Source organism: Megalopta genalis, unplaced genomic scaffold, assembly GCF_051020955.1.
Source record: "Megalopta genalis isolate 19385.01 unplaced genomic scaffold, iyMegGena1_principal scaffold0153, whole genome shotgun sequence".
Lineage (NCBI taxonomy): Eukaryota > Metazoa > Arthropoda > Insecta > Hymenoptera > Halictidae > Megalopta > Megalopta genalis.
In genome coordinates, this window is record NW_027476222.1 from 133,763 (window position 1) to 160,025 (window position 26,263).

The 26,263-nt window shown below is 37.8% G+C and overlaps 3 protein-coding genes across 3 annotated transcripts; all 3 read right to left on the reverse strand.

The window, feature by feature from the left end:
* Window positions 1-665: 665 nt before the first annotated feature.
* On the reverse strand, window positions 666-3,678 carry LOC143262574 (uncharacterized). Its single transcript, XM_076528208.1, has 5 exons — window positions 3,637-3,678; window positions 3,334-3,538; window positions 2,543-2,938; window positions 1,662-2,452; window positions 666-1,316 (listed from the first exon to the last, which is right to left on the reverse strand). Exons 1-5 carry the CDS (start codon window positions 3,676-3,678, stop codon window positions 666-668), a joined length of 2,085 nt encoding a protein of 694 aa, XP_076384323.1.
* A 6,528-nt stretch (window positions 3,679-10,206) lies between these two features.
* Window positions 10,207-22,094, reverse strand: LOC143262575 (vascular endothelial growth factor receptor 1-like). The gene is made up of 15 exons (XM_076528209.1): window positions 21,983-22,094; window positions 20,381-20,524; window positions 20,098-20,253; window positions 19,889-20,028; window positions 19,414-19,583; window positions 19,236-19,326; window positions 19,011-19,161; window positions 18,090-18,314; window positions 17,558-17,726; window positions 16,948-17,185; window positions 16,300-16,631; window positions 15,809-15,914; window positions 15,112-15,567; window positions 11,035-11,178; window positions 10,207-10,284 (listed from the first exon to the last, which is right to left on the reverse strand). Exons 1-15 carry the CDS (start codon window positions 22,092-22,094, stop codon window positions 10,207-10,209), a joined length of 2,712 nt encoding a protein of 903 aa, XP_076384324.1.
* A 1,126-nt stretch (window positions 22,095-23,220) lies between these two features.
* Window positions 23,221-25,574, reverse strand: LOC143262576 (platelet-derived growth factor receptor alpha-like). The gene is made up of 4 exons (XM_076528210.1): window positions 25,514-25,574; window positions 23,869-24,002; window positions 23,564-23,765; window positions 23,221-23,387 (listed from the first exon to the last, which is right to left on the reverse strand). The coding sequence occupies exons 1-4, from the start codon at window positions 25,572-25,574 to the stop codon at window positions 23,221-23,223; spliced, it is 564 nt and encodes a 187-aa protein (XP_076384325.1).
* Window positions 25,575-26,263: the final 689 nt, after the last annotated feature.

Below are 26,263 nucleotides of genomic sequence, written 5' to 3' on the forward strand. Positions count from 1 at the left end.
TTAAACTGTGGACGGTAGAACGAAGGGCTAAGCGGTTGAATTGGCTGTGTAGTTCGACTGATCAAGAATGACGACGTGAGTGCTGGATGTTGTGTGTTTTATAATGTCGGTGTGGGCGTGTGCTGTCTCAAAAGTGTGCTGATTCGTTGATGCTATTTTCGATGTGATTGTCTAGTTGGTTCGAAGTCCGCCCCCGTGCACCCCGTTGCAGGAAGGTAACATTGTGGGGGGATGGTTGATCCTCGCGTTGCCTTGTGTCTGCGAGTTTCGCGGGTTCGACCCTGACAGGTAATAATCCCAAGAAGGTCCGTAACTCTGAGCAATGGTAAACGGAAACTAAAGAACTTAATGTTGGAATTTGGCATGCTAGGCGAAAGTGGCAATATCCATAAAGGTATTGTCTTCGGATTTCTTGGGTTTAGTACTTGTCATATAATCGGAAGGAGAGATATTTTACGACACGGATTGCTAGAGACGTGGCTATCGTACATAACTCGCACAAATGATGGACAAGAAAAGAATAAAGAAATAAAACAATTTGGCCGGTTCGGGCCGACTGAACATCCTACCCCCGTTGAGAGAGGGTATCGATCAATACTGCACTATATGTTTAAATCTAAATTGCAACCCAATGAACTGATTATGGTGTAGAGGTAGCAACAATGCTAGTGACGGGATTCTGATGTTTGTTTCTTGGTAGGACCAATAAGATTAGGTATGTCCTTCATCTCGGCAGTCTCGGATCCGGAGTCGTCTGTTTGATTAGGTAGTGGTACTAGACGTTTGATGCTGCGATCTAGTACCTTAGTAGCTGTTTTCACCGTGGCCGCCCGAATGATGCCATTCGAACCTGGATGGATCTTGACGACTTTTCCTAATGGCCACTGTAATGAAGGTGTATTATCTTCCCTGAGAAGAACAATGGTACCCTCCTTGATTGGATGACTGCCTGTGGCCCACTTATGACGGCAGGTCAACTCGTTAAGGTACTCTCGTCTCCACCAGTTCCAAAAGTGTTGCTTTATCTTTTGTATTTGTTGCCAGCTAGATAGCCTATTTGACGGAGTGACCCTGAAATCCCTCTCGCGGAGGCTTGTTAATGAGTCGCCGATGAGGAAATGACCAGGGATCGAAGCAAGCAGATCATTGGCATCAGAGGATATGGGAGAGAGTGGGCGAGAATTCAGGATTGCTTCTATTTCTGTGATGAGAGTGTTGAAATTTTCAAATGTAAATAGCTCATTACCGGCGACGCGTTTTAAATGGTACTTGAATGATTTCACGGCTGCTTCCCAGAGTCCTCCGAAATGTGGTGCCTGTGGGGGAATGAAATTCCATTCAATGGATCGTTCGGATAGGAAGGTGCTTAATTTGTTCTAGTGGTCGACGGATGTCAGAAGCTCCCGAAGCTCGCGCAACTCGTTGTTGGCTCCTACGAAATTCGAGCCGTTATCTGAATATAAGTGAGTGCAGTAGCCTCGCCTGGCTATAAACCGTCTGAGTGCAGCGATGAATGCTACACTTGTTAAGTCGCTTGCGAGCTCTAGATGTGTAGCCTTCACTGCAAGACAAACGAAGTCTGCTACATACACCTTAATTTTGCCTCGGTTTCGACGTTTTCTCTCCTTGATATAGAATGGCCCACAATAATCAACGCCTACGTTGGAGAAGGGTCTTGATTCCGTTACTCGGGATGGAGGTAGATTCCCCATTATGTAGTTCGTAGGCGGTGGTTGGGCTTGACAGCAAGTCACGCATCCTTTTATGGCCTTCCAGATCTGACTGCGTCCGTCAATTGGCCAATATCGGCGCCTTATGGCATACAGAGTCGTTTGGACACCTGCATGTAGTTGCGCGCGGTGTTCGCTTTCAATGATCACGGACGTAATCCGTGCCTTTGGGAGAATTAGGGGGTGTTTCTGGTTGAAGGGCATTGGTGAATGCTTTAAGCGTCCACCGACTCGCAACATCCTGTCATCATCTAGGAAGGGGTTCAATTGTTGCAATTTACCCTTCACTGTCTGATTCTTGGTGAGGCATCGAATTTCTTCTGCGAAGTAGACCCTCTGGAGTAATTGAATAATGGTGTCACACACACGAGAGTTTTTCAGTTCCAGGGCAGAGAGGGCACCCTTCTCTTTGTTGGATGATTTCCACCGAAGACAATATGCAATGACTCGCTGCATCTTTGTCCATGATGAGTATCTCTCCAGAAAGGATATGTCTGATAGCATTGTCGCTAGACAGATTGCGGTTTTCTGCTCTGGAACTATCGACGACGTTTGTAGCCAGTGGAGAACTATTGTAGAGTCGGTCCAAAAGGTGGTATGTTTGATTGGTAGCTGCAGGGCCTCTCGTACTGTCTGGTATAACGATGATAGCAGAAAGGCGCCGCAGAGTTCGAGGCAAGGAATTGACTGAGTCTTCAGAGGTGCGACCTTGGATTTCGCGACTAAAATGGTGACATGAACATGGTCATGTTCGCCAATTGAACGCGTGTATATGCAAGCGCCAAAGGCGCGTTAACTGGCGTCACAAAAACCGTGCAATTCGAGTTCTTTTGCTCCGGTAGCGATGGTTTTCCTTTGGAACACGACGCCGTTCAGGAGTGGTAGTCTGTGATAATATTGAATCCATTCGGTATGGATCTCTATCGGTAGTGACTCGTCCCAGTCTACTATCATGGTACAGAGCTTCTGGAGCAGAATCTTCGCTACAATGATTACCGAGCTCAGAAGCCCTAATAGGTCGTAGATCTTCGCGATTTCGGAACTTATTGACCTTTTGGTGATGGTTCCGATGGATTTGAATGTGGTGACCGCGTAAGAAATGGAGTCGTCCGATGAATTCCACACAACACCGAGCGTTTTTATTGTGGATGACTCTCCGAGCTGAAGCCTTTTATTCAGGTTTTCCTCTGCCAAACCTTGCAATAGGGCTGGATGGTTAGACGCCCATTGTCGGATGTTTAACCCTGCTGTGTTTAGCAGGTTTGTTAAGTCTTCCTGTAATTAGAGAGCTTCATCAAGAGTCGATGCCCCCGTAATCGCGTCGTCGATATAGAAATCCCGGGTCAATGCCTGTGCCGCTTCGAAAAACTGATGTCCCTCGTCTTGCGCAAGCTGTGTGAGGCATCGAATCGCAAGATATGGTGCTGCGGAGAGTCCAAATGTGACGGTGTTTAATTCGAATGTTTTCACGATTCCGGTACTGTCGCGCCAAAGGGTACGTTGGTATTTCCGATCTTCTGGACGGACGAGAAATTGACGGTACATCTTTTCGATGTCACCTGTCAATACGTATTGGTGATTGCGGAATCTAAGTAAAATATACAGAAGATCATCTTGGATTTTGGCCCAGTAAGCAGTGTGTCGTTGAGGGCAGTTCCTGACGTCGTAGCTGCTGACCCATCGAATACTACTCGCAACTTGGTGGTTAGGCTCGTAGTTTTCATCATTGCGTGATGTGATAAATAATACCCGTCGTTTAGGATGTGCGACTCGGCTGTTTCGGTCATGTGACCTAGATTAAGGTAGTCCTAAAGAACCATATTGTATTCCTGATGTAGGCTTGGGTCACGCTGTAGTTTGCGTTCCAGCGAGGTGAGTCGTTTGAGGGCCATTGTTTTAGAGGTACCGAGTTGTGAGAGATTGTTATTGAAAGGCAGTGCGACGACATATCTACCGCTCTTGGTTCCGGAAACGTGTCTTTTGAAATGGTCTTCGCATGCCTTCTCGGATTCAGTGAGATGCTGAACTCGAGGGCCCTCTTCGAGTTCCCAGAATCGAGTGATATCGATTTGCCAGGCCGAAGTAGAATGAAATGCTTTTGGGTGACTGGGGTGAGTAGCAGGAGCACTCCCCCCGATTACCCATCCTAGTCGAGTTTTTTGCATGTACAGATCTGGACCATTGGGAGGTGAAAGGTTGATCTGTCCAACGCTTAAGATAGAGAGAGCTGCCTCAGCGCCCAAGAGAAGATCGACTGGAGCGGAGAGATGGAAACTTGGGTCGGCCAAAAGAAAATTTTTTGACATGCTTATGCGAGACCGGTCAATCGTTTGACCGGGAATGCATGATGAAATGGTCGGGATAACGAGGAATGTTAGCGTCCGTTGATAGTTGCTAATTCGAGATTTAATGGTAGCCGTAACCGCGTGTTTCGCGTAGGTCGTCATGGTATTGAGAGCTCCAATGGGAAATAAATATTTATTTTGTGGAAGTCCGAGTCTTTTTGCGAGAGATTCAGTCATGAAATTAGTGGTTGTGCATGTGTCTTTTATATATATAAAAGAGAAACAAGTCGTTGGCTTTGCGTATATATTTTTTGTTATGAAAAGAATCTGTTTATATATCTTACAATTTGCTAAAAAGTTTCACAATACATTTATTTGTGTTCCTATGAAGCACACTGTATACATGTTTAACATATGAAAAGATCATAATTTTTTGTATATAGATTATTGTATGATGGTAACTATAAAGGATAAAGATACTTGATTAGTAGTTTAAATATGTATTTTATGAATTTATTTTTTAAATCTTAATTTGAGTAAAAAATAAATCTAAAAATGTTAACATATAAAAAGGTAAGCTCTTGAAAGATGTAGATTGTAATTATGTTTAAAATATAAAATTCGTGTCTGTAAATTAAATAATTAAATAAACTTATTTTAATATTAATTAAAAATATGTTATTTTTTCTTAGACCCAAACAAATATTGTTTAGAAAATTTAACATATATTCATTTTTAAAATCATGTTTTTAAACTTTTTATTGATTAACTAATTTATATTTTATTTAAGATTTATTATATTTTTTTAATTTAAATTAATATATATATATTAAAATATTTTTTACATTCTTTCTTTTAAACGTTTAAAATACCTGAAAATGAATTATATTAACATACTTTAATCAAAGTTATTGCCATATAAGAATACTTTTATAATTTTACAATAAATTCTAAACACAAAAACTTAATTTATTAACGTGATAAAATATTTTTGTTATATTTATGTTATTCTTGTCATGGAAATGTATTAGTTTAAATACATAATCAATTAACTAAATTTTATGTTAAAAACTACTTTAAAAACTATTTTAACGTAGATAACTCCATATATTTAACCTTTAAGATAAATATTCCTAGAGATTCCATTTCACGACAGTACCTATTCAAGATTATTGTACTTGGTCTTCTCAAGCTATTAAAAAAACACATCCTAATCTTATTTAAACTAATTAATTCACTGTCATCAGTATTTTGAACTAGCCAAGAAAGCAGATTGTTTTTTTACTCATCATCGATTATATTGTTTAAAAAAACTACATCTGTATCAGAAATAGGAATAATTTCATCGCATTCTATGTTACTTTCAGATCTAATAACAGGTTTGTTGTTATCGAACATACTTATGCAATTGTCATTATAGAAACTATTTTCTTCAAAGTACATATCGGTTGCTAAAATTCAAATCTAAAAAGGTATCTTGAATATGATTAACTTCATTTACACTCTCATCGTTTAAAAATTCAAAAGAATGAGTAATATCTGGTATCATAGAGTTCGGACTACTAAAAATACCATCATCAAGTGTTATATCATATTTGTTCATACAAAAAGAGGACAGATTTGTTCTTGATAATTTATAAAAAAGATCCTTTTCAAGATTATATAATTCAATGTGATGCAAAGAAAAATCTTCATCTATTATACTAGGACCATAATGATGAATCAAATCATTCAAATGGTGACGTTATCAAGATCAAGGCAAGTTTCAGTCAAAGCTTTCTTATGCACAGTTCCGTGATTAAAGCTTTTAATCATATTTTTCAATGTAATATCGTTTTTTAAAAACAAAAAACTAAAAAATCGAGAGAGTGAAAGTTCTTTCCAAGTTTTGTTGTAAATAGACTTATATGCATACGAATAGAGCATGATCAACTTGTCAAGAGGCCTTGGCTTGATTAGATTATCAGGAGGAGACGCGTCTTTTATTCTGTTACATAGTATTTTTTTTATTTCGTCTATTCTAACGAGTTTTGTTTCGCTTATACTACTATATTCAATTGTTAAAAGTCTCAGTTTAGACTTGATGCATCTTATATCAAAGAAGATATTAATTCCTATAGCAATGAAGATATTTTTCATATCATTATATTCTATGATGTATTTACGAGTGCAAAGTTTGAATAATTTTAAAAATATAGCCTTCTTATATTCTTTGAGCCCTTTTTTCTTGAATAATAACGTTTATAAATCATAAAAAGGTAAAATTCCATCTTTTACAATAAATGCATTATCTGTTGCATTAAAATCATTGATATTGCTTTCATTGGGCGATGTGTTGTTAAAAAATTCAATAATATTTTCTATTATAAATTTTAAGCACTCTTCCTTTGAATACATATTATATAATTCAATACCAACATTTACTAGATTAAATAACTTATTCAACCTATATGTATTGACCACTTCTAATATACTTGAAGCTTAGTCTCAACTCTTAGTCTCAACTCCAGTAGTGCCACCCATCAAAAAACGACAATCAGTATTCGCCAGGGGCAAGCCTGGCGATAGATACGGCAGAATTATAAGGAAAATTCAATTCCAAACCGGCTATAGTCAACATACTGATGACAGAGAGCTCCTGAGACAATAGGAACTCCACTATAGCACCGAGTCGCCTACTGCTGACGATCTCATGAATGTCAGCACCGACGACTCAAATTCATCATAGCAAACGGTGAGCCCATATCCCGATGCAATCGTCGACCGAAAACCGGGCGACAATCATAAGAACCCTCAATCCAAAGCACTCAGCATGTCGGAACTTGAATCGGCCTCACAAGCGCCGTCGTGCTGAAACAAATTCAGTGCTCTCTCACCCTCAAATTCAGAGTCAGTTACCGTCAGATCGGTCGAGAATTTCGCTAAAAAACCTCATACTATCAAATCCAAAAATTCCAAAAATTTCACATCCAAACCAGTTCGAAACCTAAATCACTACTATATAGCCCAGCTAACACCTTGAGCGAATTTAATATTAATTTTCCAGCCCTTCCAAACATTCCTGCTCACAATCATTTCGCGTTCTTCACCGCGATCGACTCATCAAACAAAAACCCTAATAATGATAGCTCCTCAAATGACAAACCGGACGTCACAAACCTACCACTACCATTACCAAACCATCATATAATAATAATGTATCGACAACGCCTAGCAACAACTCAAATGACCGCAACAAGAACCCGTATCCGAGTTGGAGGTTACTTCTGAAAAACTACCTACATATACATATCTACATATACAACTTCAAATATCCAGTCACCAAATTTGAAAAGTAATTGACGACCTCGTACGGTAGCAACTACACCCTTAAATTTAATAGAAGCAATGTTCGTATTCAATTCACATCCATCAAAGACTTCAAAGAACTAAAACTAGGTCTCCAAGAAAAAAAATTCTCTTTTATAATTTCACGATCAAAAACGAAAAGCCTTGCCAATGGTCCTCAAAGGATTATCTAACTATACCCGAGAGGAAATTATCCAACAAATCTCTACCCAAGGCTTAACCCCAACGGCCTGCTATCTCATTAAAGACTAATGCCTACCGAGTCAATTTCCCAATGGACACCACAGTTCAAGACGTCAAAAAAGTCAAGTTCATATTCAGGGCTAGAGTTCACTGGGACAAGTATATGTCTCGTACCAAGCACACACAATGGTATAGATGCCAAGCTTTCGGTCATTGCTCCTCCAACTGTAATCTGCCCCCGGCATGCGTCAAATGCGCAGGGAGCAGATTAAAGTTGGAGGAGGAATGGCCATACGAAGTCACTCCAAAGTACTTCAACTGCAAAGGTCCTCATACGGCCAATTGTCCTGCTCTGGCCAAGCATTTAGAAAACAAAATAACACCTAATTAGCGTATAGGCCCAAAAAACCCACCCTACGTTCCCAGAACAATAAAATCGGGTTCTCTGGTTGCAACACCAGAGAACAAAGAAGGCGACGTTCTCGGTACGGCACACATCGGGGGGCCCCACTCGCACCATGTCCCTCTGGCCAAACTACTCTCTCGTCCGGGTCGCTCCGTCCCCAGATAATTCCATCAACTTGCGCAACATGCCCAACCTTTCTATTATGCCCAGATAGCCTCTTCCACATCCCGACAAGCACCTCTGCCGTCCAATAATCCTCCCGGACTGAACAACTTCTCCAACTTAGCCTCTGCAGTCCAAGAATCAAAACAGCTTTTTAACATGCAGCTTATGTTGTCCACCATGTCAACTATAACAAATCCCACTCTAGGGATGATGGAATCTTGATAACTATTCGCAAAAACCTTGTTTTTACAAAAGTAACTATAACACTGTCCGACAAATCAAACTTTTTTTCTGGGTTTCTATAGCCACTATGAAATTCTTGTAGAGCTTCACTTCCTGAACAAGAATCCGAAAACCGAATTGCTCCATCACTCTCAGTTTTTTAAATAAACGAACTTTTGTACAAACCCAAAATTTTCGACAAAAATGAGGTATTATACGACAATCGTTTATACAACACGTTCGCGGATAATCGTTTATTCGACGTGTTCGTTCGGCAGTCGACGTTTCACTGCCAAAAAATCGAGGCCTCGACCGTGGGCCCTTGTTGTTCGTCGTTCGGCCGTCCGAAGAAATGACACTCGATAGCATTTTCTTCGAAGCGCAGGGTACCGCCAAATGAAATAAACAAGATATGCCGAGACGTAAACTGTGTCCGACCCGCTGTAACCGTCGGTACCCTGCGCTCTTAGAACGTAATTAATGGCTGTGCGAAGAAAATGCTATCGAGTGTCATTTCTTCGGACGGCCGAACGACGAACAACAAGGGCCCACGGTCGAGGCCTCGATTTTTTGGCAGTGAAACGTCGACTGCCGAACGAACACGTCGAATAAACGATTATCCGCGAACGTGTCGTATAAACGATTATCTGCAAACGCGTCTCAGTCATCCTTCGTAATATCCACAAATGTTTCGGATTATCAGTGATTAATTAAGTGATCAGTGTTTGGTGACAGTGCAGTGAAAGATCCGCTGTACGTTGTACAAGGTCAGTACCCTTCGACATCGTGAATTTCAGCCAGCAAATGCATCCTCAACTAAATGGGTGAGTTTCTTACTGATAATATTTTTCATATCTCTCTAATAAACAAATCCTTTACGTCCCTTATTTATTATTAAATCAGCTTTGCAAATCATTCGTTAATCTTCACTGTACACCTCGCATAAAAATTTCATATGGTACACACAAGGTGTCATGCACACCAGAAAATTAAAACGGCTGTCACGGTTAAACTACACATTATTTCGAGTCCGAAAAATTAGTGAATATTCTTCAGACGTTCTAAAGTAAAGATGAACAGCGTTTTTCTTAAAAATATCACTGTTATGTAGTAAAAAAAATCCGGAGAGTTCTCGCTTCGTGACTTGTTCAATACTTCGAACGCGGCTCGAGTCCGTCCCGACCTTCTGTCAAAGCCTCGTGCTGCGAACTCTCACGCGGACCCTCTCTCTCGCACCGTCACCTCTCATTGGCCAGTGTTTTTCGTTAATAACTCGTAAACAATGCCGCGGATTGCATTTTCGCAAAGGAAAAAGTTACTTCAAATGACCTCAGCTACCCTCATTTTCGACTATTAAAATAATTGTGGAACACCGTGTATAGAATCCTCATTTTGACTCATAGTTTAGTTATTCTAAACATAATATTAAACAAAAACAGTTAAATACTTGGGACTACATCTGGATTCAAAACTAATATGGAAACAACATGTTACTGCTAAAATTGCACAAATTCGCTTAAAAAGACAACAGATGTCTTTGCTTATAGGTAAAAAAACAAAACTGAACGTAAACAACATACTATAAATTTATAAACCAATAATTAAATCCATATGGATATACGGGGACTCCACTATGGGGTATAGCGGCAAATGAGTCACATAACAAAAATTGAAGCTGAACATTCAAGAACCCTACGCACAATATTAAACGCTCCTGGTTCATCAAGAATGAAGATATAAGGAAGGACTTCAATATCGCTACAGTATTAGAAGAAATAATCAAGCATCCAAAAAATATAAAAGCAAAATTGAAGCCCACAACAACCGACTAGCGAACACCAACTATAACCAGCACATCAAAAGAAGACTACGAAGAATTCATCCAGCAGACCTGATACACCCTTAGAGCCCAAAACACAGACACTTTCTTGGTGGAGAAATTTGTCTACGCGATATAGAATCCAACACTAATATAAGGATTTACCAAATGTCCAATGGACAAATTGTAAAGTATTTAAGGGTTAAAAAAATTAGTGCATACATACTTTTGTGTCGCTGCCCCATTTCGCTCAGCACACGGCACATGCACTCGCAATACGTACATACCTCGCTCTCCATACACATTCTTAACACGCACTTATATAATCACTTATATGATCACAGTGATAATGCAATGAAATGAATTTCACAACAAATATTAAACAAATCAATGTAATCGAAATTATATCGTGTTTGATTTTATTTTAATCAAAAATATTTGTCCAAACTATATCATGTTTAGTCTCATTTTAATCAGAAAACTATCAAAAATATGTTTTAAAAAATCAATTTTAAAATGTTATGTCGACTGAATCCGTCGAACCTTAGCATCGACGTAACAATAAATCACAGGGCCGTTGCAATAGCACAGGTACAAATCCTAGTATACAAAAATTGGTAAATCCCGATGCTCGAAACTCGAGGCAGGCATATCAATCGCCGCCAGCAATATGCTGTGCCCTGCAATTGTTTTTCCTCAAGCTGTTAAGAATTTTGGAAAATCGTTTCGTCGACAATCGACGACGAACTCCTGCACTAGTAGTTTACACAAGCTTTTCGATCCGAACCTTCGCGGTCGAGCGAAGCGATTCTAGCGACCAAAATAAATAATATACAATAACGGACTCGAGCAAGTTTTATTCTCTCGTACACTCACATAATTGGTGACCACGACGTGATCTGTCGCGCAAGGACAAGTCTTTTTTTGGATTATAACGATCACGCGAAAAAGTTCCTCATGGTGATTCATCGGCGATGTTGAGTCTTTCTCCACCGAACGACGCGGTCCAGTTCGTACTGGCTGGAATCACGAAGGATTCCACCAAATATCACTACGTCAATGTGCATTTAAAAAATCAGTGTGACGACGTGGTGAGCGACATTATTAACAACCCTCCAGCGCAGAATATGTACGAGACACTGAAGGCGGAGTTGATTCAGCGTCTCTCAGATACTCAGGAGCACGCTCCTGGAACAAGAGAAAATCGGCGACTTGAAACCGTCGATTTTCCTGCACCGATTGGAAAACCTCGCGAATGAAACTGGAAGACGGAATCGGAACGACAGCAGAGACAATTATCGCCGTTCGCGCTCGCCGTTGCGGAATTTTGAAAACGCGCGACCGGAATGCGGCAATCAGCGCCTCTGCGGCAAGATGCCACCAGTCATGCAATTTCGTGGCGGAAAACAGACGGGCCGATCGCTGATGATGGCAAGCAATAGCGAGTTGAAAATGAGTCGCTTTTTAGTGATGGACCGGAACAATTTTTATGGTAAATACCGATTCAGATTTGTGTGTTTCCGCGATCGCGTGTGAACAGTCCGCGAAAAAAGACGGCCTATGAGCTGTACGTGACGGACGCTTTATTTAAATTTCGGGGGATTTTTCGTAGCGATTCGTCGTCGCCGATGTTACAAAGATAGGTGATGATTTTTTCGCCGAAAAAATCTCACCTATTTTGGATAATAGGCCGCATGTTAGAGAATTTGAGTGAGTAACTGCATATCTCTCCATTTATCATGAAAATACCGTAAAACAGCTAACTTCGCTTCAGAATTTATGAAATTTCTATTGGCTGCATTATGTTCGACTGCTTTGTCAAACCTAAACTTAAATTCATCATCATCTTCTATCTCCAGGTCTTGTTTAGAAGAAGTATTTTCTGTAACTGTTTTTATAAACATATCACGTAATTGTTGCCGTTTTGTTTCATTTATTACTATTGAAATGTCTATATAGTTTTAAGTATTTGTTAAATGCATGCTTAGATTCTAGTTTTATTATATCTTGCGGTATGACCCTTGGAGGGGGTCGTACACTTATAGGTCGGCTCACCGATGCAACGTTCGAGCCAGAGACGACGCTGCCAGGGCAATAAATGCACAGGGTAAGGATAATCACTTGCATGTGTTTATCCTGTGCCCCTGGCAACTTTAGAAAGAAAAACTACGCTGCCTAGTCAGTCGAACGATAGCCTTTGCAAGAGTAATTGCATTTACTCGGTTGTCTCCTTATCCTATTCTTTCACATCTTCTACTCACCTTGTTTCTGTTAACTAAATAAAATACTATTTTGCTCTAAAAGAACAGTTTGAGTTCCTTGCTTATGCATAAGCACCGATACCCAACAATTACATTTAAACATCTTGCTGTAAAGCGTAAATGAGAAAATGTAGCAATGACGTCATTAAATAACACACGTTCAGAAGTAAGTAAATACGCAAAGCATCTTTCTAAATTTAATATTGTAGTTTCGGAAAACGACTAACAACATCTCCAGTTGCGTGATATATAATATATATTTCCACCCGCGTTAATGGGGAGTACCTGAGATGTGTTCCACAATTATGTGTTCTACAATTATTTTAACAGCCGAAAATGAGGGGTAGCTGAGGTCACTTGAAGCAACTTTTTCCTTTGCGAAAATGCAATCCGCAGATTTATTTACGAGTTATTAACGAAAAAAACTGACCGATCGAGAGAAACGTGCTTCGGCCGTGGAGCGCGATAGATGATGGGGGCTCCGTGCTGCGTTCGAATCAATGAACAAGTCACGGTGCGTGAACTTCCGAATTTTATTTTACTACATTACAGTGATAATTTTAAGAAAAACGCTATCTATCCTTATTTCAGAATGTCTGAAGAATATTTACCAATTTTTCGTCGAATCCGAAATAATAAGAAATTTAACCGTGACGGCCATTTTAATTTTCTAGTGTGCATGACACCTCGTGTGTAACATATGAAATTTTTAAGCAAGGTGTACAGTGAAGGTTAACAAAGTACGTGAATGATATTTTAGTTTAAATAATTCCGTGTCCAAACAGAATTCAACGAACGATTTGCAAAGCTGATTTAATAATAAATAATCGCGTTAAAGGACGTAAAGTATTTGTTTACTAGAGAAATATGAAAAATATTATCAATAATAAAATCACCCATTTAGTTGAGGATGCATTTGCTGGCTGGAATTGTGGCTCACGATGTCGAAGGGCACTGACCTCGTACAACGTACAGCTACATTTTTTTCACTACACTGTCACCAAGCACTGATCACTTAATTAATCACTGATAATCCGAAACGGAAAAAAACGGAAAAGTTCGCGGAAAATAGTTTATACGACGCGTTCGCGGATAATCGTTTATTCGACGCGTTCGTTCGGAAGTCGACGTTTCACTGCCAAAAAATCCAGGCCTCGACCCTTGTCGTTCGTCGTTCGGCTATCTGAGAAAATGACACCCGATACCATTTTCCTCGAACGGCCGTTAAATACGTTCTAAGAGTGCAGGGTACCGCCATATGAAATAGACAAGATATGCAGAGACGTAAACTGCGGCCGACCTGCTGTCACCGACGGTAGCCTGGGATCAGCTGTACGTTGTACGACGTCAATGCGTACGAGTCAGCAAATGCATCCTCAACTAAATGGGTGAGTTTCTTATTAATAATATTTTTCATATTTCTCTAATAAACAAATCCTTTACATTCGTTAACGTGATCATTTATTATTAAATCAGCTTTGCGAATCATTCGTTGAATTCTGTTCGGACACGGAATTATTTAAATTAAAATATCATTTACGAACTTTGCTAATCCTCACTGTACACCTTGCATAAAAATTTCATATGGTACACATGACAATTAAAACGGCTGTCACGATTAAACTAGATATTATTTCGGGTCCGAAAAATTAGTAAATATTGTTTAGACGTTCTAAAGTAAAGATGAACAGCGTTTTTCTTGAAAATATAACTTTTACGTAGTAAAAAAAATCCGGAACGTTCATACTTCGTGACTTGTTCAATACTTCGAACGCGGCTCGAGTCCGTCTCGACCTTCTGTTAAAGCCTTGTGCTGCGGGCTCTCGAACTTCGCGCCCTCAACTCTCATCGGTCAGTGTTTGTAAACAAAGCCGCAGTTACATTTTCGCAAAGAAAAAGTTACTTAGAATGACCTCAGCTACTCCACATTTCCGTATTGCGAGACATTTTTGGGACGCCCAGTATAAGGAAACAGGAGGAGCATCAAGAACCATAAAAAGAACAGGATCAAGAATCGGGGATTTTCGTATCACTCTCACGATGGACCCAATTAGCAGAGAGTGACAACTGAGAGCTGATCCGCGTTGTTTCGAATGACAATTATTCGGATATCTTTGATTGGAGGAGGTACAATCTGATAATTCTGTGTATTTCCAATATTAACGCTAAGATCGCTTTAAAAATGTGCTTTTATACAATTAATTTTAAAGACCAACAAAGTGCAATAAGAAATTGAACGAACCGAAAATAATATGTTTAAACTTTTAAACAAAATCTCTATCGATTGAGGGAAAGGCAATTCACATATAGATCAATTTTGAAGATACACAACTTAAAATAGAGGACTCGCAAGAATATATGTATACAGGGATGTCCACGGATAATTTTACACGTTCGATTGGATTTCGTTTGGAAGTGAAGGGTAATTGGAAATGCAAATTCCAGAAAAGATTGAACGATGTATTGTTGGATAATATTATTTTCGTTTTAGCTGCACAAGCGCCTATTATTACCGATACCAATTTGAAGAAAGACGAAATAATCATTGACCTTAAAACACGAGGTAACAAGAGAGTGGATTCTCACTGTTTTGCGGGTGGTATGCCGGAATCATTCAGTTGGTTTAAAGTAATCGATTAGCAGTTAATATTGCGATATTATGCCTATTCGCTTAATTGTCCCGAGTGCTTACAATTGTTGGAGCGAACCCCATGTTGGCCGTCGAATTCCAGTTGAGCTCCGTCTTCGCTGCGACCCCATCGCTGATTTTATTCTGATCTATCAGCTCCAAATTATTCGGTCGGGTATAGTTAGTGTAATCCCGATCTGGATGCACCACATGGTTCTTCACCGTTCCTATGTTTTTGGCAAATTTCATCCTCCGTTCATGAACATTGATAGGTTTCAAATAGTGATCTTCCTCCTCATTGTTCAGCATAGGCGATGTTTCCACAGCGTCCTTGGCATTCATACACAAGTAGTCAGAGCTCATCATGGTTCGAGATTCAGAGGAATTCTCGCAATTGTGAGTTGTTGAAGAATGCATGATGTGGTCGGGAGCAGAGACCATCATTAGATAATCGTTCATTGCGCCCTCAAGCAGAGTTTCGTTCATGTTCAGATATGAGGCGTTTAATTCAATGTAGTGCTGAAATTACCAATTTTGCTTACAATTGAGTCGCTTAGTGTTAATTAGATAAATACAAATATCTTTCAAAATTATCATGCTCGAATATATGCATGCTACATGAGCATGACCTCCAATTATCCAATAAAATGTGGATTATGCGAAAACGTGTTCCGATATGGCAATCTTTCCGAAATGATGTCATTGATATGAATATGTCGTCCTGTATAAAGTGATATGAAGATCACGTTGAGGAACTTACCGCTCTAACATTGTCCTCCAACAATTTTCCTACATTGTCGACAAGCTCCGTGAAACTCGGACGTAGAGAAGGCTTAGCCTTCCAACACTGACACATTATGTCATACCTAGAAATGAAAAGCAAAGGATATGTTAACGATTACAAATTACATTGTACGTACGATCGACTCGTAAGTCGTAAATTACGATTACTCGTAATCGTAATTAACCATGCTATAGTATATATATATATATATATATTAATATATTATACATATTTTATATATTATATTATAATATATTATATATTATTTTATATATTTTTATATTATATTATATATCTTGTCAAACGAATGTCAAATCGATCTAAAATTTCCAGAAATGTCTCAGGAAGTAATAAGTGACTTTTTGCATGCAAATTTTGAAAACTCGGTAAGCCAACTTGTTTTCGAATATAATTGAAAAAAAGTTGTTCCGATTCCTTTCCAAATCAAATATCTTGAGCCAACCTACACTTCAAAGGTGGCATATTCTGGCTGCTCCAATCTGTAACCCTCGATCAGCTTCTGATACACAGTTTCTGCTTCCATTCCCGGATACGGAGTCTCAGCTAGCGTGAAAAACTCACACAGAACTATGCCAAACGTCCAAATGTCCGACTGCGTGGAGAAAATTCGATCTTTCATCGTTTCGATGGCCAACCACTTAATAGGTAATGGACAATCACTATTCTTTTTATACATTTCTTCTTTGTACAAACTTTTGGCCAGACTGAAGTCAGATATCTTCACCACATTGTCATCGGCCAGAAGGATATTTCTAGCGGCCAGGTCACCGTTCAGTATCTGCATATTCATTATTCGGAAACGGTATATGCGATTAGACATTTGTTCAGCAACTTATTTCCAATTCAAATGAAATTTTGCAAAAATTATAGTTCGTTGTTCAATTATTATACATGAATGGACTATGGATTTTATGCTAATTTGAGTTAAGTACATATATAAAATTGTGAAACATAAGAAAATGTGAATAGTATAAAAAATAATTGATATTTTCATCTTCTTTTGATTAGAAGAAATGATTCGATTGGAAATAGAAACTTTTTAAGTAATTTTGCTCTGATAGAATTATCTGCGAGAAGAAGTCGCAGGAACTCGCTCTTCTCTGGCCGAGATATTCCATTCCATGAGCCACTTGGAATGCCCAGGACAACAGATCCTGCGTGCAAATTGTTTTGAAATTAGAGTCCTTGCAGTCTCCCCGACAGATTGACCGTCTAGGTTGAGTAGAACCGCTATTAAGTACGGGATCATCTGCCTCCATATCGATGTCCTGGGGATCTATAACTGTGGTGTGATACTGCACTGAATCAGATTCCGAATCCATAGATTTTACCCTACCACGCAGACAGATGAGAACACAAAAGTGTCAACATCACAATCCCTTTCATCGCAGTAATCGCGAGAAGCAAATAGTTACATCTCGTTGCATGAAACGACACTGCCACGCCCCTGTTAATTTAGTTAAGTGCATTTAATGTGATTTCAAATAACTAATTATAATTTTAAATTGGCTGAACTGTGCAACAATTCGTTCTTTATAGAAATTAAAGCACATTAGCTAATCTGCATAACATTTTGAAATTCAACAATGACAGTGTTATTTGTTAAATATCGGATGTTCATTTACAACCACATGAGATGGATTCTTCGTCATAGAGTTGTTAATAAATAAAAGGAAGCATATAAGAAAAATAATATTAATGAACCTGTTAATGCTGCGAAGATAGGCAAGTCTAGTCGATAGATCGAGATCGATACTAAGGTCTAATTTGCCAGTAGCTGGATCGATCTGATTGATAAAGCTGTTTCTATGCCTCAATAAGTAATTATGCAAATTTCCAAATCGGCAGAATTCTACGATTACTAACAATTCACCTGGAGAATCAACAGAAATCACTTAAATAGACATGAAATATACTTAAATGGTAATCAAACTAACTAACAATATCATAATTGATCTTGATTGTTGTAAAAAAAATTCAGTGAATAAAATTGAACAAAAGTAATTTTGAATTCGCAAGAAATTTACAACTCCTCTAGCAGCATCAATCAACAAACTTTGAGAAGCCAAATAAAATAGTTATAGTAAATAAATAATTAAAGAAGTGTCTTTAAGTAATCATTAATAAGCATCACATGAATATATGTACATGCTTTGATACTCGGTGCTAATTTATGTGAAAAATGGTACTTTTGTTCCTAGCGTACCCTAAATTAATTAGTGGGTAGAAGACATACGTTTCAAGATATTTCTTGTACAAGCGCCAAGAAGATTGACAACATTCAGATGTTTGCCAAGATGTACCATGATCTTGAGTTCGCTGGCAAGTGCAGAGATATACATGAGATTGGGAGCACGGCGGACCATCTTTACCGCTACAGTAATAACCGCCTCACCATCGCAAATGCCGAGAGCTTCCGCTTTCAAAACTACACCGAATGCGCCGCTTCCCAAGTGTTTTCCTGTAGATTACGTAGTTATTTACTGAAAATTATTAGCAAAACATACTCCGTTGAACTAACATTTTTATTAGTTTTTCAACACACGGCAGACGGTTCTTATAGAGAAAAATTTCGAACAAAAATCCAGAAGCCATTTTTCTAATCACGGAAAAAAGATCGAACTTTGAAGTGTACGATTAATAGATTGGGTAAAATAAGACGATCTCCAGCCGCTGATTTTTTAAATATAAGTTGACGAAAGGCGACTGCGAATTGTTTCTATTCTCACTATGGTTCTCGTCGGCTTTTTACAAAGTGTCCACTTTGGAAGGTTCTTCAAGCTTCCAGAAAGTTAATTTTTGTGCGACTTATCTCCTGCGACGAGAAACATAAGGCGATGGTTATCGCAGGTACTTAACGTATCTCCTACCTCAGTACATATATCGCCTTGCAATGGTTATTTCTTAATTACAGTAGCTTTTTTAGAGTTTCCACAGTATGACGATATATTTTTATATAACATTCAAACTATTTCAACATATTCAAACAATATTTAAATAAAGCAGATTTAACACACCAACATCATCAAACTTATTCTTATTTAATTTGAAAGTTATACGTCTGAGAACGAATTTTAGTAATAGAACAAAATTACATAGTAAAAAAACACTTTATTTAAGGAAAAATGTCGAGGAAAGATTTTTAATCGAAGCTTACCTAATTTCAACTTTGCTCTGGGAAATTCCCACTTTTTATCATAAGGGAGGAGATCTGCCTGATCGTCTACTGTCAAGTCCGGATTCAAACTCTCGACAGCTCCTTTCTCGAAATGCGTAAGACCAGCCTCCATTAATTCCTTTCTCATTATCTGCAACATCATAAAAATGGATGAGATTGTTGTACAATCAAATTGCATGGTGTAATATCACAAACCGAAATTACCCTATCACGGCGAACCCTCATGGCGACGTAGATCACCAGGATCAGAACGAGCACTACTAACATAACAACTAAAATAATCAGACCTACAGGTCTGTTACTTACAATTCCGAACCCTGTTAATTAAAACAAGTGTAAAGTAAATTTTCTTATTCTACATGTCAACACTACACAATCTAACAAATTACCTTTTATCGTTATTCGTTGAGAAACTTCTACTTTCCCATTTCGATTCTCCGCCCGACACACGTACTCGCCGCTGTCGACTTCCAATGGATATTCCAGTTTAATTTTTTGGGAGTTATTGGAAAACTTATACTTTTCGTTATTAATTACCAACTGTGTTCCGTCCTGGAAAAATTATGTCAATTTTTAATAACTTGCATCAAAATAAATTTCCGAATATGATAAAACAATAAAATAGTAAGTAACATAGACAGTAAAATATTGCTCTGATTTAGAAATATAATATGTAGGAGTCTGACATATTTCTGACTTGTTTTTATAAGATCTAGGAGAGAATGTGTTGTCGATCGGCTGGGATAGTTTGATTGGTTAAAACAGTAGTCCGGAAAATGAAATATCCGGGTTCGGATTCCGGTCCCGTTCTATCGAATCGGATTTTCTCCTACAAACTTTAATTCCTAATTGATTACCTTAAACCAACTGATGCTTGGTTTCGGCATACCATCCGCGAAACAGTGAAAATCTACTCTCTTGTGACCTTGTGTTTTAAGGTCAATGATTATCTCGTCTTTCTTCAAATTGGTATCGGTAATAATAGGCGCTCGTGCAACTAAAACGAAAATAATATTATCCAACAATACATCGTTCAATCTTTTCTGGAATTTGCATTTCCAATTACCCTTCACTTCCAAACGAAATCCAATCGAACGTGTAAAATTATCCGTGGACATCCCTGTATACATATATTCTTGCGAGTCCTCTATTTTCATGTTGTGTATCTTTAAAATTGATCTATACGTGAACTGCGTCTTCCCTCGATGGATAGAAATTCTGTCTAAAAATTTAAACATATTATTTTTGGTTCGTTCAATTTCTCACCGAACTTTGTTGATCTTTAAAATTAATTGTATAAAAGCACATTTTTGAAGCGATCTTAGCATAAATATCGGAAGTAAAATTACCAGATTGTACTATTGGACCACTTTCGCCCCTCCAATCCAAAATGTCCAAATATTTAAGAATCGAAGCAGCACAGGTCAGCTCGCAGTTGTCATCCTCTGCTACTGGGTCCATCGTAAGAATATTACCGAATTCCCCGACTTCATCTAAAATATTTTGAAACACATTGTGGCATCTGAACAACACGTATTTGTAGAAAAATGTCCATTAGGTAAGAATTACGTGAACATTTCGTTAGCATAGTTAATGAGCATGCAACGAGACATATTATAACAAAATTAAGCAATTAATCAAAAACTTATTTCGTCTGCACACTTCGTCTAGCTCTAAAACAAAAGGATTCTGTTTTGTTAATCGTGAAAAGTGAATCTGGTCTCATTCTTACCGGAAACGGACACTATTTCGGTGACATTTCCGCAACTAACATAGCTGCACGCACTGCAGGTGAGCCGGCCGGACATTTCAATGGTCGTCCATACTGTAGAGAGCAGATGAGTCACAGTTCCATTTTCACTAAAGTTCTGCGAATAATATATCTTGATTTAATAAATCGGTCGCAGTTGATGGAACGTGTTTACACGGACTTCAATCAATACTAAACCACCGAGTCGGTCAAAAGATGACCTATATCATATTTTTCACTTAAAAGTTATTGAAATCATGAACTCTCATTTATGGAAAATAACTGAAACAATATCTTCATTCAAGCATACATTATAACGAAAATAGTGTAAATTCTAAATACAATCAGTCATGTATTCGTGTTCGGTGAAGTAGGTGTTAAAACATTGGGCACCGTTAAGTACTCAAGGACACCATCGTCGTAAGAAGGATAATTGAAGCATTTGCTGTAACTCCAGGTAATATTCGGCTTCGGAAACGCTTCCACATGGCATTCTACCTTTTCCACCTCTGATTGGGAAAGTAGTACAAGCTCGGTTTGCTCATGCGGTGACATGATTTAAATCCAAATTGTTGATTCTCAATATCGGCTTACAACATGCATTGTCAATTGAAAATATTGATTCCTCAGATGTCAACAAACTCGTTATAATTTCGTCGCCATGTGTATTCAACCTACAAAACGAAACTTTTGACATCGTAATATTGAAAAATCATAAGTGGACTGCAAATCTTTGTGCAATGTTATCATCTTCAGATTCAACTGGAAAAACCAGGAACTGCAGAGAAATAATGTAATCTAGTTTGCAAAATTTTCAGTTTCCTCTACTCGTTTAAAGAAATAATTATTGGAAGTTGGTCGTTTAACTGTGCGGTATTACTAATCGTGTTACTAATCCATAGACATAACGTGCATGGATGTTTTCACTCGTGCAGAGTATTCCAAAGCTCAAATACGATGTTATTTAAACAATTTCGATATACCATTTAAATTCAGGCAAAGGATATGCGGCTACGTCCACAACCCATTCCACTTCATCACCAATATGACGCGTATAGTATCTATTAGGATCCCGAGTTGTTAGCCTGATGAAGGCATACAATAACCCATCTATAAATTTTTATCAATAATTTCAATTGAATTGTACAAAATGAAAACGCGCTATTCTTATATTCATACGAAACATCATGATCATACATACCATGCACCTTGACATACGTCTGTGAAAACTTCTCATACATAAACTTGTCAACTCTACATTTGTAAATACCTTCGTCCTTGTAGGTTACGTTTGTGACTTTCAATAAGACCATCTTTTCAACCATGTAATTTTCAATAATCCGACTATCGTTCCAGGTAGTGACTCTGTCGCTCTGAAATATCAGGTTGTTGTATCGAATTCAACTTAAACGGGTGGTGCGAATAAAACTTGTATATGAAGGTAAATACTAGTTGCTTTGGAATCCAAAAAGCATCATAGTAGTCTTGATCCCTCGAAGTAGTTATGATACACTTCAGGTATAGAGTTTCATCTTTTATTACGTGCAGCAATGTTTTATTGACAATAGATGGGTCGGGCAGTATATTGCCGGCTAATTCTATAGTGAGAAAAATGTATTTCTATTATTCAATGACTTCCATTAATAAGTCAATTCTTTCTGTTTCAATTTGTTTCTTAGATTAATGGAACTATTTTACTAAAATCAAAATTACAAAAGAATTGTTAAATAAGAGTAAAAGAGCGTCTTTTCCGTGAAAGTATTGTGAAGAAGGTTTCGTAAAGATAGACTGTGGAGACGATCATCGTTCAATAAGTATACTCACCCTGGAAATGTACTATATAATAGGCCTCTTGATCAGGAGCCATAATGCATTTGTAATCCCCAAAGGTTTGAAAGTCGAACGTGTTCACCGTAAATCCAATTTTTTGATCGAAAGTGTATCGTGGAACTGCCTCATCGTTACCATTCTGCACAAATTATTTTATAATAATATAAAGACTTCTCGCACATTAACTGTACGTGCTATCAATCTTGAAGCCTGCGCAATTGTACCAGAACAAACAACCATTTATCTTTGTCCATGCTAGAACAAATCAATGCCAATCTTTTTCTGGTTAAACAGGGTGTCCCATAATAATAACACCCGGAAAGAAGTGATTTCTGAGGTCATTAACGAAAAATACTGACCAATGAGCAATCCAAAATTAATTAATAAAAATATTTAATATGTCTTATTTAATAAATATAGAGTTAATTATGCCCGAAAACAAACCAAAGTCACAGCAATTGGTTACTGCACACTAATCGACTCCACTACCTTACTCAAGTTTACAAGAAATCTTACGCAATTTCGTAATATCTGTCGACTGTCTACTATTTTTTTACTTAATTTGGTGAAAACGTTTTGTAGCTTCAATGTTACATTGTTTCGTAAAGTTCATGCTAGAAAATTTGTTAAGCAATCAAATACCTCTTCTCGATTGAACTTTCTAATTCGGACTTCCGCTCGTGGCGATGTTGGTCTACACGGAATGACAATAGTTTCGTCTAGATATGCCGTTATCAAATCAAAATTTGCTTGTTCTACAAATCGAACTGGTTCAGCTGAAACATAACAGTTGAACTCCTAAATTGCAGTGTCCTGATGTTACAAAGATAACTGCAAATGTAGTTCACTAAACATTTAGTTCACTAACATTGAGGACATAGTTCGACAGTGATATTTCGGTCAATTTTTGCATAAACCTTTACAATTTAATAGAAATCTGAAGTACACTTACACTTAACGTAGACATAAACCAAGCTGATTTCAGGGCCGTAATAATTATGTCTGGTAGTTAAAATGGGATGATATGAGCAACCATACCAACCAGTGTCCCCATAGAATGTACTCGGTCGACGAAAGTCGTACCAGTAGGTGCCATATTCATCTTGGGTTTTATTTATTTCGATGGGTGATGTATAATAAACAACTGTATAAGACTATTTTTAAAGCATATGTTAGAATCACTGTCTTTACTTTGTAAACTTTAACTTTATATTTTTACTCTGTAAAACAATATTATCTTATTATTTTATTACTTACAAAATATGTTCGGTTAGTTGGATACGTAAAGAAAATGTCCGAGTTGCCAGAGCAATGTAGACGCAGAGGCTCGCCTTCTTTGATAATAATCTGGTCAGTTGTCGATGATATATTTGGTTTTAGGGCTGTTGAGTCTGGAAGAAGATTATTCGGTCAATAACGAAACGTAATAATTCTCACAATTCGTCTAATAAATGAAATAAATAAATAAGATTCGACTGAGACGATAATTGGTTTATACATATATACGATTACTTAATTCAATTCAAACTTATAGATCGAAGTGAATATTATAGTTATTTTATCAATGATATTATTTTAACAATGTCATTATACCGTGGTTAATCAGTATTTAGATCATATAAATATTTTTTGCTTGGTTTATAATCTACACTGATCTATCTAAATAATGTAACATGTTAACCACGCAACGATACGAATGGTGATACAATTTACTGGACGTCCGCGTTCTTAAGTTGTCTCATAAATCCCTGGAAATGAATTACGTTTATTGGAAATGGGTGCAAAATGAAACGTAATCTGGTACTGTTACTGGCACTTTCAGTAAAGAAACTGTCTTTATGTTACGGTACGTGAAGAAGCTCATTACTGAACGAATCTTTAGCAGCGTCTGACTTTGGAACCCCGTAGATAAAAATTGTGGTTACCTCCAACTCTGATCTTGTTATGCTTGGACTCCACAGCCTTGAGATCATGAATCAACACATTGTATAATCTCATATATTTATTTAAAAGGCGATTCTGAAACATTTATCTGTTTTTGCTCTCGGACAAAGAGTTCATTATGATGGTTATGTATTGATAATCCAATAGCGTTCTTATTTCGCGAATAAAGATACAGCGAAAGTCTAGAAATGTGTCAAAAGTTTCACCGTTTATCCCGAACCAATTGCACTATCTCGATCTTAAACGTTCCTATACTAATATAAGAAGAATTTTTGCTTCTTGTATCGTTTTACTACATTCCATTCGTTGACTTTGCTAACGGGAGAATGGAGTCTTCTTTGAGTATAGAAAATTGAAAAACATTCTGATTTGGTAATCTATGAAATCTGCATCACAAATCTGACTCTGTGTTGCAGGTTACAATGAGGTTGGGAATACGGTCTTGTAGAGATAAGCTACAATGCACAGAAATGCAATAGAAACAATATTCAATTTTCAACACTGTTGCTTAAAAGAACACAAATATGCAACATCGCACACATATTACCCGAAATTTGTAACGTTCGACTATTCTGATTCGACCATACAATATCTCAATCTTCACGTCATTTCTGCAATACTTTCAACGTTAAATATAGGACAAGCGTGCGCATAAATCACGCAATAACATTAGTAACGGAGTAATCAGCCAATGCTCCAAAATAGTCGGTTGCTTTTCGGACAATCAAGAAGTCGAGCACGGGTGAATGAAGCAGAATAGCAGATACATAGATCCAGGAACCAGATTTACTCTAACAGAATCTCAATGGAGATTATCTTAGTCATGTAACAAATATAATAAAGAACTGGTTTTTCGAGTATTGTTGCTCACAATCACGTTGACTACATACTCGCGACGTTGCACGCCGAATGCTTCGTGGGCCACGGGTGGATGGATGTCAGATAAAGTTGCAATTACCTCTGCACAGGTATAAGAGAAGAACGACAGCAAAGAGCAACTGACGCTGGCGGCACAGCATTTTTTCGTGATGCTCTCCTTGGTGCTTCCTTTCTTCTATCTATCACTGAGCTTCGACTCTTTATATAATTGACAAGGCAACACGGAACGACATCGCACTGGTCTACTCATTCGGCTTCTGGAAACACATCACTCATTGGCAAGGACTGCAGCCTTAATGTGCTGTCTCAGCTGAACGAACGAATTATAGTAACCATCATTAGTAATCATCATTCGTCGTTATTTCGTATTCCGATCGAAGCTGACCGCAACTTTTTTGTCAGTGCAATCCACTGAGACTTGCCGCATAGTGGTACCTTTCCTTGGAAATTAGTTTAAATTCATAACTTTGTCCGATTTTTATGAAAATCGACACCCTTATCTATTCATATGACTGATCTTGTATATGTTACAGAAAGTGTAATGTGCAAAATGCAAAACGAAAAATCAGACGTCACTCTGACATAAGCACTGCTTTTTATTTATTTGTTATGATTTATTTGTTCTAAATACTATCTTTCTGTGACGTAAACAGGTTTGCATTAAAGGGAGAGCATTTAGTTGACAATTAAATACTAGTAATTTTCCAAATAAAATTTTGAGACGATATATTTCTATAGTATTTTTTATACAAAATCGAATTATGTACAAATTAATTTTCCAATTTTTATTTCTGTGTAAGAAAAAAATGTTCTTTTGTGAAAACAAGTT